Genomic DNA, 13718 nt, shown 5'->3' on the forward strand with positions numbered 1-13718 from the left:
TTATGATTATAAATTTATGTAATATGCATTCCATATAATGTACAGCAATTATGTGATATTGTGGTGTGCAACGTATAGGACCTTATGAAACTTTCCACCTACAGTGCTGGCCAAAAGTATTGGCACACCTCCTAAACTGATTGTCTGAGTGTTATGCACACACCCGGACTGACTGGCGTGAGCGTGATTAGTGATCCCACTGTACCATGAACCGAGGAGTGCCTAGAGGGGCGTAACTAAGTATCAACCCGATCCGACCAAGGTCGCACGGCGGCTCAGTAGACTCCGTGAACCAAGGAGGAACCGAGCAGAGGGACCAGGTGCTACTCCAGGTCAGACCCCGGTCACAGCTGTTGACCCATACCGGGGAATGGAGGAACAGGCAGGTAAGACTGGCATGTAGACAGGTGGGTACTGACAAACACGGCTGGTATGCAGACAGGTGGATATTGACAGGCACAGCTGGTATGCAGACAGGTGGGCACAGGCAGGTACGACTGACATGCAGAGAGGTGGGTACGGGCAGGTAGAAACGCAGACAGGATAGGGACCTGTACAGACTGGGAAACAGGAAAGGAGCCGCAGGTGCGGTAAACGAGCAGAGCAGAGCAAAACCCGCAGATGCGCTAGACAAGCTGAGCAGAGCAAAACCCGCAAATGTCGTAGACAAGCTGAGCAGAGCAAAACCCGCAGATGCAGTAGACAAGCTGAGCAGAGCAAAACCTGCAGATGCGGTAGACAAGCTGAGCAGAGCAAAACCCGCAGATGCGGTAGACAAGCTGAGCAGAGCAAAACTCGCAGATGCGGTAGACAAGCTGAGCAGAGCAAAACCCACAGATGCGGTAGACAAGCTGAGCAGAGCAAAACCCGCAGATGCGGTAGACAAGCTGAGCAGAGCAAAACTCGCAGATGCGGTAGACAAGCTGAGCAGAGCAAAACCCACAGATGCGGTAGACAAGCTGAGCAGAGCAAAACCCGCAGGTGCGGTAGACAAGCTGAGCAGAGCAAAACCCGCAGATGAGGTAGACAAGCTGAGCAGAGCAAAACCCGCAGACGCGGTAGACAAGCAGAGCAGAGCAAAACCGCAGGTGCGGAGAACAAGCAGAGCGGAGCAAAACCGCAAGCGCGGTGAACAAGCAGAGCAGAGCAAAACCGCAGGTGCGGAGAACAAGCAGAGCGGAGGAAAACCGCAAGCACGGTGAACAAGCTGAGCAGAGCAAAACCCACAGATGCGGTAGACAAGCTGAGCAGAGCAAAACCCGCAGATGCGGTAGACAAGCTGAGCAGAGCAAAACTCGCAGATAGATGCGGTAGACAAGCTGAGCAGAGCAAAACCCACAGATGCGGTAGACAAGCTGAGCAGAGCAAAACCCGCAGGTGCGGTAGACAAGCTGAGCAGAGCAAAACCCGCAGATGAGGTAGACAAGCTGAGCAGAGCAAAACCCGCAGACGCGGTAGACAAGCAGAGCAGAGCAAAACCGCAGGTGCAGAGAACAAGCAGAGCGGAGCAAAACCGCAAGCGCGGTGAACAAGCAGAGCAGAGCAAAACCGCAGGTGCGGAGAACAAGCAGAGCGGAGGAAAACCGCAAGCACGGTGAACAAGCTGAGCAGAGCAAAACCCACAGATGCGGTAGACAAGCTGAGCAGAGCAAAACCCGCAGATGCGGTAGACAAGCTGAGCAGAGCAAAACTCGCAGATGCGGTAGACAAGCTGAGCAGAGCAAAACCCACAGATGCGGTAGACAAGCTGAGCAGAGCAAAACCCGCAGGTGCGGTAGACAAGCTGAGCAGAGCAAAACCCGCAGATGAGGTAGACAAGCTGAGCAGAGCAAAACCCGCAGACGCGGTAGACAAGCAGAGCAGAGCAAAACCGCAGGTGCGGAGAACAAGCAGAGCGGAGCAAAACCGCAAGCGCGGTGAACAAGCAGAGCAGAGCAAAACCGCAGGTGCGGAGAACAAGCAGAGCGGAGCAAAACCGCAAGCACGGTGAACAAGCAGAGCGGAGCAAAACCGCAGGCGCGGTGAACAAGCAGAGCGGAGCAAAACCACAGGTGCGGTAAATAAGCGGAGCAGAGCGAAACCGCCGGAGCGGTGAACAAGCAGAGCAGAATAGAACCGCCGGTGCGGTAACCAAGCGGATCAGAGCGGAACCGCCGGAGCGGTGAACAAGGAGAACGGAGCAGAAAGTGAAGGCAGACAGGACAGGGCTCTGTTCACATGGAACAGACTGGAAAATACAGGAAGATGGTTAGAACACAGGAGGTAGATACGGAGGAAAGGAAAGGGGACAGGCAGAACCAGATACACACAAGGTACTTACAATGAAGTAGCGAGTGGACACAAAACTCACAAACAGAAGTACAGAGACAACGAGTTGGAGTTAGGTGCAAGTTCAGACACTGCAGGCAAAGGGAAGGTACGGACATAGAAAGAAACAAGTAACGGACTAGGACACTGTTCAGACAGGAACTGAACCAGGAATAAGATACAGAAACGAGCCTGGGAACTCAGCCCCCAGGGTGGCAGAAACAGACTAGAAGTCAGAGATACAGGTAGTGGCCCTGGGTACTCGGCCCCCAGGGTGGCGAAAACAGAGTCAGGACAGGACCTGGCAACAACCAGTTGCACAGAACACAGACTGTAAGAAAGTGTTGCTCAGGCCCCTCCTTCTGGGTGGAGGGGGTTTAAATATCCAGTGACTCACAGCAATAGCCTGGAGACGCATTAGGGGTGCGCCCACAGCAGCTATAAGAATCAGGAAGTAACCGGGCCCCCGCCCTAAACAGTCAGACAAGAGACATGCACACAGCATGAACTGGAGCAAGGTTTGCAGGTTGGACTGATGGGTAAGATTGCGGTCTTGCATGGTGGGAGGTGGTGCACTATGCAAGCACGCCGCCAGGGATGTTACACTGAGTTCCTTACATTTTTATATATATTATGGGTATGCACATCAGCACTTTATCTTAGCCCATCGCCTGTAACTATACTGGGTGGCGCACATGCGCGCCTTCGCATGGAGTTTGCTGTGCTCACCTCCCTGTCTTTGAATTGCGGTGTTGTTCACGTGGTTGCGGTTAGGCGCTGGCCGCGTCACGTGACCATCATGATGACTGATGGGGAGTGGGTGGTGGCGAATCCACGTTGCAGGTACGCATGCGCCGGACATTTTTACAGGATTGGACCATAACGACCATGTGATTGGCAGGTCCTTGTATTTAGAATGAGACAAATGATTGTTAGAACTCTCCTGTTAGGTTTTTTCTATTTTGCTGGTCACATGACCTTTTTGCCTATTTAATCCTGCTCCACCCTTCTGGCCTTGCTGGACTTCATTGTAATTTCTACTCTTAAGCTAGCCCGGTGCTTTGTAACCTTTCTCAGTCAGTTTAGCTAGGTCTTTTGACCTTTATGTTCTATGTTGTGTGTTTGTCTTTTTACTGCTACAATTTCTGCTAGGAGGTGTCCATCTTTCTCCCAGTCCCTAGTTCTTGTAGGGATCCCTCCCTCACATCTATAGGTCTTCGTTCAGACTAGCTGAGGACTTTAGCGGGTCTGATTGCAGGATCAGGTTCCCCGTTACATCGTAGGGATCTAGCTTAGTTCTATTGTAGGGACAGATCTCCTGTCTTTCCTTAGTGCTTGTAGCCTATCATAACAGTAAGTCCAGCCAAAAAAATATCTCTAAGGAAAGACCTCCAGTTTCCATCATGGTGTCGGTTCAGGATTTGGCTCAAAGCCTGCAGGGACTCTCTCTGGAGGTGGCCGAGCTCCAACAACACGTGAGTAGCTGTTCTGGAGCGCATTTTGTGGAGCCAAAGGTACGATTGCCTGATTTATTTTTTGGTGAACAACAAGATTTTTTTTCCTTTAAAAATGCTTGTTTATTGTATTTTCGTTTGAGACCCAGATCCTCTGGTGATGAATCACAGCGCATAGGGTTCATAATGTCACTTTTGCGCAAAGAACCTCAGGGATGGGCCTTTTCTCTCCAACCTAGTGATCCATGCTTTAGATCAGTGGATAGTTTTTTTTCTGCTTTGAGGTTGTTGTATGATGATCCTGATCGTGTCTCATCAGCTGAGACAGAATTGAGACTTTTGAGACAGGGATCAGGTAATGTGGAAAATTATTGTACTCACTTCCGTCGGTGGTCTGCTCATGTGGGGTGGAATGATTCAGCTCTGAAAAGTTTGTTTCTTGCTGGGCTAGGTGAAAGGGTTAAGGATCAGCTTATTGCTAACCCTACACCTGGAAACTTGCAGGAGGCAATGCAATTATCTATACAGGTGGACAGGAGACTGCGTGCAAGGGTTAATGAGAGTAAATCCTTTGCCATGTCAGCTTCTAGTCTTGAGAGGGTCTGTACTGACATTGGAGAGCCGATGGAGATTGGGGCGATGTCACCCCGCTCTCAGGAAAAAGACCGCAGGTTTTCTGAAGGTTTGTGCTTTTATTGCGGAAAATCTGACCACTTCATTAAGAACTGTGTGCTTTGTATGAACAAAGAAAAAAAAAAAAGGTCAGTTACGCCCGTATAGCCTGTTTAAACACTAAGGAGGTATTTCTTTCTGCTACTACTGCAGTTCAGGAAGAATTAATTGAATTTCGGGTATTTGTGGATTGTGGTTCTACTCTGAATGTTATTTATGGGGGATTCTTGGAAAAAACGTAAATTAAAACCCAAACCTTTGTCATCCCCTATTGCCGTGGTTTCTGTCGATGGCTCTCCCTTGAAATGTGTTACTCACAAGGTTTATGAATTTCCCCTCACTATTAATGGTATTCACCAAGAAAATTTGGATTTGGTAGTATTAAATAATTTGCCTTCTCCAGTAATTTTGGGGTTACCCTGGTTAAAATTGCACAATCCTGTACTGGATTGGTCTACTAATGAAATTAAGTCCTGGAGCCCGAAGTGTTATGACAAGTGTTGTAACGGGCGCATTGCTGCTGTGGATAAAGGGGAATTACCTGTACCTATTCAGGATTTTTGGAAAGTTTTTTCTGAGGAGTCGCAAATTTTGCCTCCCCATAGAGACTATGATTGTACCATTGAATTTGTCCCTGGAGCGCCTCTTCCTAAAAGTCGTTTATTTAATCTTACTATTCCTGAGAGAAAGGCTTTGGAGGAATACATACAGACGAGCTTGGCCGCCGGTCATATCAGACCCTGTAAGTCACCTGTGGCTGTTGGATTTTTTTTTGTTAAAAAAAAAGGACGGCGGTTTACGTCCTTGTCTGGACTTTCGCGAGATTAATAAAATTACTGTACGTAATCCCTACCCACTGCCATTGATTCCTGATTTGTTTAACCAGTTAGTGCGGGCCAAGTGGTTCTCTAAAATTGATCTCCGGGGGGCATACAATTTGTTGCACATGAAGGAGGGTGATGAATGGAAGACTGCTTTTAACACTCATGTGGGTCATTTTGAGAATCTGGTTATGCCTTTTGGTCTTACCAATGCTCCAGCATTTTTTCAGAATGTTATTAATGACATCCATAGACCTTTGATCGGCAAAAATGTGGTTGTGTATTTGGATGACATTTTGATTTATTCGCCTGATCTGGAGTCTCATTGGCGGAGCGTACGTGAGGTATTACAGTTATTAATTGACAATTCGCTTTTTGCTAAGCTAGAGAAATGTGAGTTCGCTGTACAGAGAATTAGTTTTTTGGGCTACATTATCTCCAGCGAGGGCTTTGAGATGGACCCGGTGAAAGTTCAAGCTGTGCAGGAATGGCCTAGGCCTATTGGTTTGAAATCGATACAGAGGTTTTTGGGTTTCGCCAATTATTACAGAAAATTCATTAAAAAATTTTCTATTATTGTTAAACCACTGACCGATCTCACCAGGAAAGGTGCTAATACGGTTCAGTGGACTTCTGAGGCCATTGAAGCGTTTGTGTTTCTAAAGGAGAGGTTCAGCTCTGCCCCCATCCTTATGCAGCCTGATGTGACTAAGCCGTTTTCGGTTGAGGTTGATGCTTCTTCTGTGGGGGTCGGTGCGGTGCTGTCTCAGGAAAACAAGGATGGAGTACATCCCTGTGCCTTTTTTTCAAAAAAATTTTCTGAGACTGAACTTAATTACGATATTGGTAATCGGGAATTGCTGGCTATTAAACTCGCATTTGAACACTGGCGTCATCTCTTGGAAGGTGCTGAATTTCCCATTCAGGTTTTCATTGATCATAAAAATCTGATCTATCTTGATGCTGCCAAGCGCTTGAATGCCTGTCAGGCTAGGTGAGCACTTTTTTTTTCGCGGTTTAATTTTTCCGTTACTTACATCCCGGGTACCAAGAATGTTAAAGCTGATGCGTTGTCTCGCAGCTTTTCTCCCATGGTCGGTGCTGAGGAGGAGAGCATTTTACAAGAAGGTGTTGTGATTGCTGCATTGGACTCCGTTTAGGAGGATGAGATTCTTAAAGCACAGGAGAATGCCCCATCTAACACTCCCCATGGGAGGTTGTTTGTGCCTAGGACCTTTAGGAGAGATTTGTTTGTTGAGTGTCATGAGTCTCGGTTGGCAGGTCATCCAGGAATTTCTGAGACCAAGAGACTTGTGGGTTGCAGTTTTTGGTGGCCTGGATGGCAGAAGGAAGTCATTAAGTGGGTGCATCAATGTACTGTGTGTGCTAGATCTAAGTCTTCACATACTCCTGCTGCGGGGTTGCTTTGCCCTCTGGAGGTTCCTAGTGCACCTTGGACACATCTGGCTATGGACTTTATTACTGACCTTCCCTCCTCTGAGGGTTTCACGGTCATCTGGGTGGTCGTGGACCGTTTTAGCAAGATGTGTCACTTGGTTCCCTTCATCAAACTGCCCTGCGCTAAGACACTCGCTAAGGCCTTTGTCAAGGAAATTTTCAGACTCCATGGTGTTCCTACTGACATTGTTTCTGATAGGGGACCTCAGTTCGTGGCTCGTTTTTGGCATGCCTTTTGTGACAGGTTGGGAGTTCATTTGTCTTTTTCATCTGGATATCATCCTGAGTCTAATGGCCAGACAGAAAGGAAGAATCAGGATGTTGAGCAGTTCTTGCGTTGTTTTGTGGCAGACAATCAAGAGGGGTGGTCTGAGTTTCTGCCGCTTCCTGAATTTGCTCTTAACAACCATACATCCTCTTCTGCTGGGTGTTCGCCTTTTTTTTATTGTTCTGGGAGACATCCGTCTTTTGGGTCATTCTCCAAATTGGTATCGGCTGTGCCTGAGGAGGAGAGTTTTTCCGGTGATTTGGAGAGAGTTTGGACGGATATGCGTGGTAATCTTCAGGAGGCTAACAAAAAATCTAAGAGGTACTTTGACAGGAAACGTCAAGAGGTTTTGTTTACGGTTGGTGACATGGTTCGGGGTCTGGGCCGGAGACTCACCTCTGCAATTGACCATGGGTAACTTACTACTTAGCTCTCTGACACTTGTCTAAATATTTCTCAATTGGAGCTGTAGGTGTTTTGTGGGATTCTATATGATTGCCTGCCATTCTGATCCCTTCCTAATGTACCATCTGCACCATTTTTACATGTGATTTTGTTTAGGTGGAGGTATATTAGTCTAGGAGAGAGTAGGCTCCAACACGGAACCTCTTTCTAAAGATCTGACTTTACCTTAGGTTGCCTTCTGTGTCACTGTGCACATGCATTTAACCTTTGTAATGGTGCAGATCAGACTCCCTACATAAGGTATCTGGTCCCACATATGCACCTCTTACTCCTTAACTAATTGCAATTGAGGTTGGCTCTTCTAGCCCTCCCACTGGGCTCTATATACTGTTTCACTTGCACAAATTCTGTTATATGTTAATTGAATCATGCAATATAATTTTTAATGAAATTGAATAAAACAATATTTTTTAGCTTTAACTCTATGTCCTCTGTTTTGTAATGATTGAGAGAGTTGATATCTTGGGGCACTAGCTCTTGAAATGATAAACTAAAGATGAAGCTCTGGAACCTTTTGTGTATACAGATATAAAAGCAATCGACCTACCAGGATGCGGATAACAACCAAGACGAAACAGTAAAAAACAGATGCAAAGTGACAGTGGTCACCTTAATATAGAGTGTATAATAAAGAAATAGGAACAATCTCACCCATAGTCTTCAATATTGCTAGAAGGGGAGTAATGGTCCAAGCATCCCATATACAATTTCTTTCAGCCAGCAGAATTACCGTCAGGTGGAGCATACGGGGAGACCCTAAAAGGCCTATATGGACTATTGTATCCCTCAACCCCAAAGCTACCGCCCTGACAAGGGCAATCCAAAGCTAGCCCTTTCTTGTGGAAAGCACTACAATACAGCAGCGTGCGTCTCCTGACACGTTTCCCCCTTTAGGTTCTTCAGGGAAGCTCCAAAGCACGTTGAATAGATATTCAAAAAAGGCCACCCTATTTCTCAGTGGTAGTTATAACATAATACTGGCTTCAACTGAATATTAACATTCGCCTTAAATACTTCATGTTCGGATTAGTGTGCCCAGATGTTGCAGATTGCTTCCTGCGTCCACTCCACGTGCATTCATGTATCTGGAACGCACGCAATTCATCCCCACTGCATACGTGGAACGCAACCAGCCACTTCTGGTTTTGGAAGCCTAGGAAACCCCTCCCTCTTACCTCACATTCTGCACGTCATATCCGGTCTTTGGACCGCAGGTATCGCGTCCTGTGTGTCACATCCGGTCTTTGACTGCAGATCTCAAGGATACACACAGGCCACTCCCTGTATTACGACGCGCAGGATGTGAGGTACACTGGTAGAAATAGCTGCGGCTGGGGACCGACTACAGAGGGTCGGCCGGAGCCATCAGGTTGCGGAAAGCTTCTGTCTCCACGAGCCTAAAAGGCAACATTTTGAGCGAGGGGTGAGCACCGGTCAGGCCCCACTACAAACTAAAGACAGCAAGGTAGACAAACAAAGGGGATAAACTTAGCTTGAGCAGACACCAGAGGAGTAACACCAACTGTCCTCCAAGGACACCAGAGAAGAAGCTAGCCGACTGCTAATGCTCCAAGTCTGCACAAAGGTGCATAAAAGTACCACCGGCGATTCCCTGGAGCAAACTGAGTGTTTTTAACTCCCAGGCAAGGGTGTGTCAATCAGCAGCAGGAGGGAGGTTGCCACTGGGTCCTAAAGGAATAAGGATTAAGAAGGCGTCTGTAATGCCAAGCGCAGTGACCTTCTATAGCCAGATCCAGAGCGACTGTCTATTACACCTGACATACACGTTACAATATCTTTGCGTATCTTTAACACATAAAAATCTGTAAGTTCTATTCTGCATTCTATTCTGGAACGTGTCACACGGACGGCACACGGATGTCTCACTTACAACATACAGAAAATCACACAAATAGTAAAAACGGACCATCTCATGAGTACGCTTTTTTAAGTGAACGTGTGAAGAGGGCCTAATGCTGGATACATGCCTTCGGTTTCTCTCAATAGAAGAGAACTGGGAGAAGTTGGAGGAAAGTAGTCTGCACATGACCATAAGTATGCAAATCACATACAAGCAATCATTCGACCTCGTACTTGCACTGAGAATCATGACAGCAATTTATTTTAAGGGTTTTAACAAACCTGGTTTACACATTCTGAGTTAGTGTAAGGTTCGAGTGAAGATCAGGTTTAAGCTGCAGTGGGCTGGAGGCACGTGGAGTACATATCGTTCTGGCAGCATGAGGCTGTACCAAATTTCCTGCGGAAATTCCTGTAATGTCCAGGGCCTACGGTCCGAACTAGGCCTTCCATACACAGGAAACTGGATGGGGAAACACGTGAGGGAAATGTAACGGATCTCGGGAGTGCTGTCATGCCGGACAGGAAATCCCTGGGGCTGACAAGAGGATCAAGCATAGGGATAGTACAAGCTGAACGTAAACAGAAGCTTGAAATATATTGTGTTGATGAAATTGGAACTGGAGGGTGCATGTGCCCGAAACTGTGTGTTAAAGACTAATGTACTTGAACTGTCCAGTAAAGTTGAATTTGTTTTAACGAACCGGGTATCCCCTAATGTGTGTGCGGCTGATCCTGGACCTAAGGGTTCACTCCCATGTTCCAATATCCATGGCCCCTTCCCTGCCTAAGCTGTCTGCTTAGCCTTTGATGGTTATTAAAAATAGGAGGGGACCCACGTAATTTTTTTTGGGTCCCCCCTTTTTAATAACCAGTAAACGCTATGCAGACAGCTATGAACTGATATTAACAGTCTGGGAAGATCCATGGATATTGGCCCCTTCCCAGAATAACACCAGCTCTCAGCTGTCTGCTTTCCCTCAGCTGGTTAGTAAAAATAAGGGGGACCCCACGCCATTTTTTTTTCATTTAATTATTTATTCTGAAGTAGAAGTACAGAAATATACATACGCAAAGCACTGATTATATATCTCACTGACATCTTTCTATCAATTCTGACAGATCATGCTGTGAATTTACTGTACTTGGCTGATGAAATGTCGGGTTTCCCTTGAGATGGGTGTGTTAAAATTGGACGATGCACACATGGTCGGTGTGCCGGGCGAGTTTTTTATCGCACCCATTGACTTGCATTGGTGAGTCTTGGCCGTTTTATGCGGCCCTACACAGCATGCTGTGATTTTTTCCTCATCCCAATTCCAGTTGAGGAAAAACTCGCAGATGAACACTGCCTAAATGAATAGCATTATTGCCAGTGCAATGCAATTTTTTTTCACATTGCACTCGCTGATATTATACGCAGATGTGAGTGCAGCCTAAGGCTGCATGCCCACTATGCGTTTTTCAAGCATTTTTTATGCGGAATTTCCGCAGCGTAAACGCTTGAAAAACGCTTGGTAATCTGTGCCCCATCATCCCCAATGAAAATCCGCATGTTCTGTGCACATGCTGCGGAATTTTCCGCAGCGGATTTTTCTTGCGGAAAAATCCGCAGCATGTCCATTATTTGTGCGTTTCTGCATGCGGATTTGAGGTCACAATGGATTTGAAAAATGCAAGTCAAATCCGCATGTAAAAACGCTGCAAAAACGCTTCAAAAACGCGTGTAAAATCCGCAAGCGTTTTTGACTGCCAAGAACATGCAGAAACGCTGCAGAAATTTTCAGCTTCATTTCTGCATCGTGGGCACATAGCCTAAGGATGTGGATGCGGCAGAGGCCTCCAGCCTACAAGTGAGTGCAAAGCAAACTTCACAGAACAACACATATGGAATGGGACACTTTGCTTGTAACGTACAAGGGTGTGGAGGAGCAGCAGCTTGCCCACGGCTACCGCTCTGGGCACCTTACACATGCTGCTCTTGGATCAGGTAGAAAAATGTTCTGACAGATTTCTTTTAATACAATAATTGCTTAAAACAGACACTTGTAAAGCGGATCTTTAACCAGAATACACTGAGCTACTGGACCAGCACAAAAAATATGGTACTCGGTTAATGGAAACTAAGAAAGGATTCATCGACTCATAGTTATTAGTCTGTGGTATTTAAAAGAAAAGATTTACTTTAACCCCCTCGCCTCCTCCCACCTTTCTCACTAATGACTGATGCTGGTGTACACAGCAGTTGTAAATCATTGGTGAGGGGGGCGGTTGGATGGAAGCACTCTTGTGAATACATCTGACTCATAACTAGAGTGCTGGAATTAATGTTATGAAGAAAACTGTTCTAGTATGAGCAATGTCTGAGCAATCAATCTTCTCTCTTTTGTTTTCCAAGTTTCTAGTTAATAAATGGTACATTAAACCAACCAGACTAGCTGCAGTAAGAAACTAATGTATTTAAAATGCCAGTAACAAAACATTACAAAGAATATACAGAAAAAGTATCTTACCAAACAGCTGTGGAGGAATTGAATCACCGTCTGAGTATGCAATGTACTTCCAGCCATCTTCCCGCAGCATATAGGTTGAAGCATTTGAATCAGAACCATGAAATTGACTCAGAGCCCAGTTTGGATGTAATTCAGACCTTGAAAATATATCATTGTTTGATCCTGCATATGATAATGGCAACAGAGAAAAACCACTTACATTTTGAGGTGTAGAAACGCCAGCGATCTCTAAACAAGAAAGAAAGAAAATACATATTACAAGTAAAAATAGTTAAAGGGTTGGTCCAGTACCTAAAATGTTTTTACTAAATATTTATCTTTACATACTAACCACTTTTGTACAGTAATTACAGTATCTTTATTACACAATATACTACACTTTTCCCTATCTATCTAATCCCTATATGTGTTTTACTGCACTTAGTGTGACATTTCTTTTGAGAGGAGTATCAAACAAAATGTCACAGTAGGTCGGATGCCGCAGTCACTTCTCTCCAGCATCTATCACCCCTCCTGAAACAAGACATCTTTAGGGGGCAGCGCTACAGTTTTGTGCATCGCCACCACCTCTGAATATGTCCTGTATGCATAGTGATAGAAGCTGAAGGAGATGTGAGCACAGCGCCAGGACAGGACTCAGCTTCTATCTTCACCACTGCAGCTTCTAACTGTGAAACAAGATGTCCTCAAGAGGCAGAGTTAGAAGATGTGAGTGACACCAGTGCCGCTCCACGGTGTCACTCACTGCTTCCCTCACCCCCTTGATGTTTTGTTTCACAGTTAGAAGATGCAGCTGGGGAGACAGAAGCAGAGTGCCAGCACTGCACTCACCTCTCCCACAACTTCTATCAACGCTGTGGAATCAGGACATCTTCAGAGGATGGCGGTGCAAGAAACTGTAGGAAGTAATTGCAGCGCTGCCCCATGATAACGTCCTGTTCCAGGAGGAGTGATAGATGCTGCACAGGAGTGAGTGCAGCCCCAGCCCCCTGTGACATCCTGTTTGAGACTCCTCTCAAACAAAGCATCACAGAAAGTGCAGTAAAAAAAACATACAGGAATTAGCTACTGTACATAGGGAAAAGTATAGGGAATTGTGTAATAAAACTATGTAGTAGTGAGAGAAGAGCAGTAGCTGTGTCTGCACAGTGCTCTCACTGGGATTGTAATGATACGACAGCTGCAGTGAAAGTGCTGTATCACCTTCCCTTGATAAAACATTGAACCATCCACGCGAAACGCGCATTGGGAAGTGGTTACACAACTACTCTGACCTTCTTCAAGGACCTCCAGCCAGCAGGGTAAGCGGTACCATCCACTTATTGTTTTACTTTAGGTGTTATTTTTGTACTATAGGTGTGGGTGTTTCACTGGCTATTTTCATTCACTTTGATACTGTTATGGCATTTATTTAGACCACTTGGTCGTCATGCCTTTACTTGGCCTGATACACGAACACCTGAGTCTATAATAGCCTGTATCCCTCTTCCATACTGGTCATTAGGTTTATGATATTACTTTGTGCTGGAGGTTCACCAGTATATCATCTCTCTTCCTTACACGCTGCCTTTTCAATTGTTTTGGTATTTTGTAACATGTGCTTTATACGTATTTAAGACTTTCTACAAATTTTATATCTTTAAAAAATGTCCTCGTTCTACTGTTTTTCTAAGCGTTATGGAGTGATTTTCAGTGTGGGCTCACTCTTGCAGGTGCAAAGTTGATGTGCCTTTGAGTAACATGTATTTGGGAATTCTGATACTAAGTGAAAGCGCTGTGCAGGAGCAGAAATCTCAGAGCAGCTCTGGGTGAGGTCATGCAGAGAAGCATATAAATCGGATGTGGATGTATGCTGTCTGATCTTTGTCTGATAGCTCAAGGACAGTGCACGGACAGCACA

The 13718-nt window shown here is 45.8% G+C and overlaps 1 protein-coding gene across 1 annotated transcript in view; it reads right to left on the bottom strand.

Moving 5' to 3' along the window:
- Window positions 1–13718, bottom strand: part of ARSK (arylsulfatase family member K) — a 215035-nt gene that overhangs the window by 78692 nt on the left and 122625 nt on the right. Inside the window, exon 7 of the mRNA XM_073678306.1 lies at window positions 11819–12046. Coding sequence (XP_073534407.1) covers window positions 11819–12046 — 228 coding nt within the window. The remainder of the gene's footprint in view (window positions 1–11818; window positions 12047–13718) is intronic.

The sequence above is a fragment of the Phyllobates terribilis genome, unplaced genomic scaffold (genome assembly GCF_046119375.1).
Source record: "Phyllobates terribilis strain yellow unplaced genomic scaffold, ASM4611937v1 Scaffold_1__5_contigs__length_1240528914, whole genome shotgun sequence".
NCBI lineage: Eukaryota > Metazoa > Chordata > Amphibia > Anura > Dendrobatidae > Phyllobates > Phyllobates terribilis.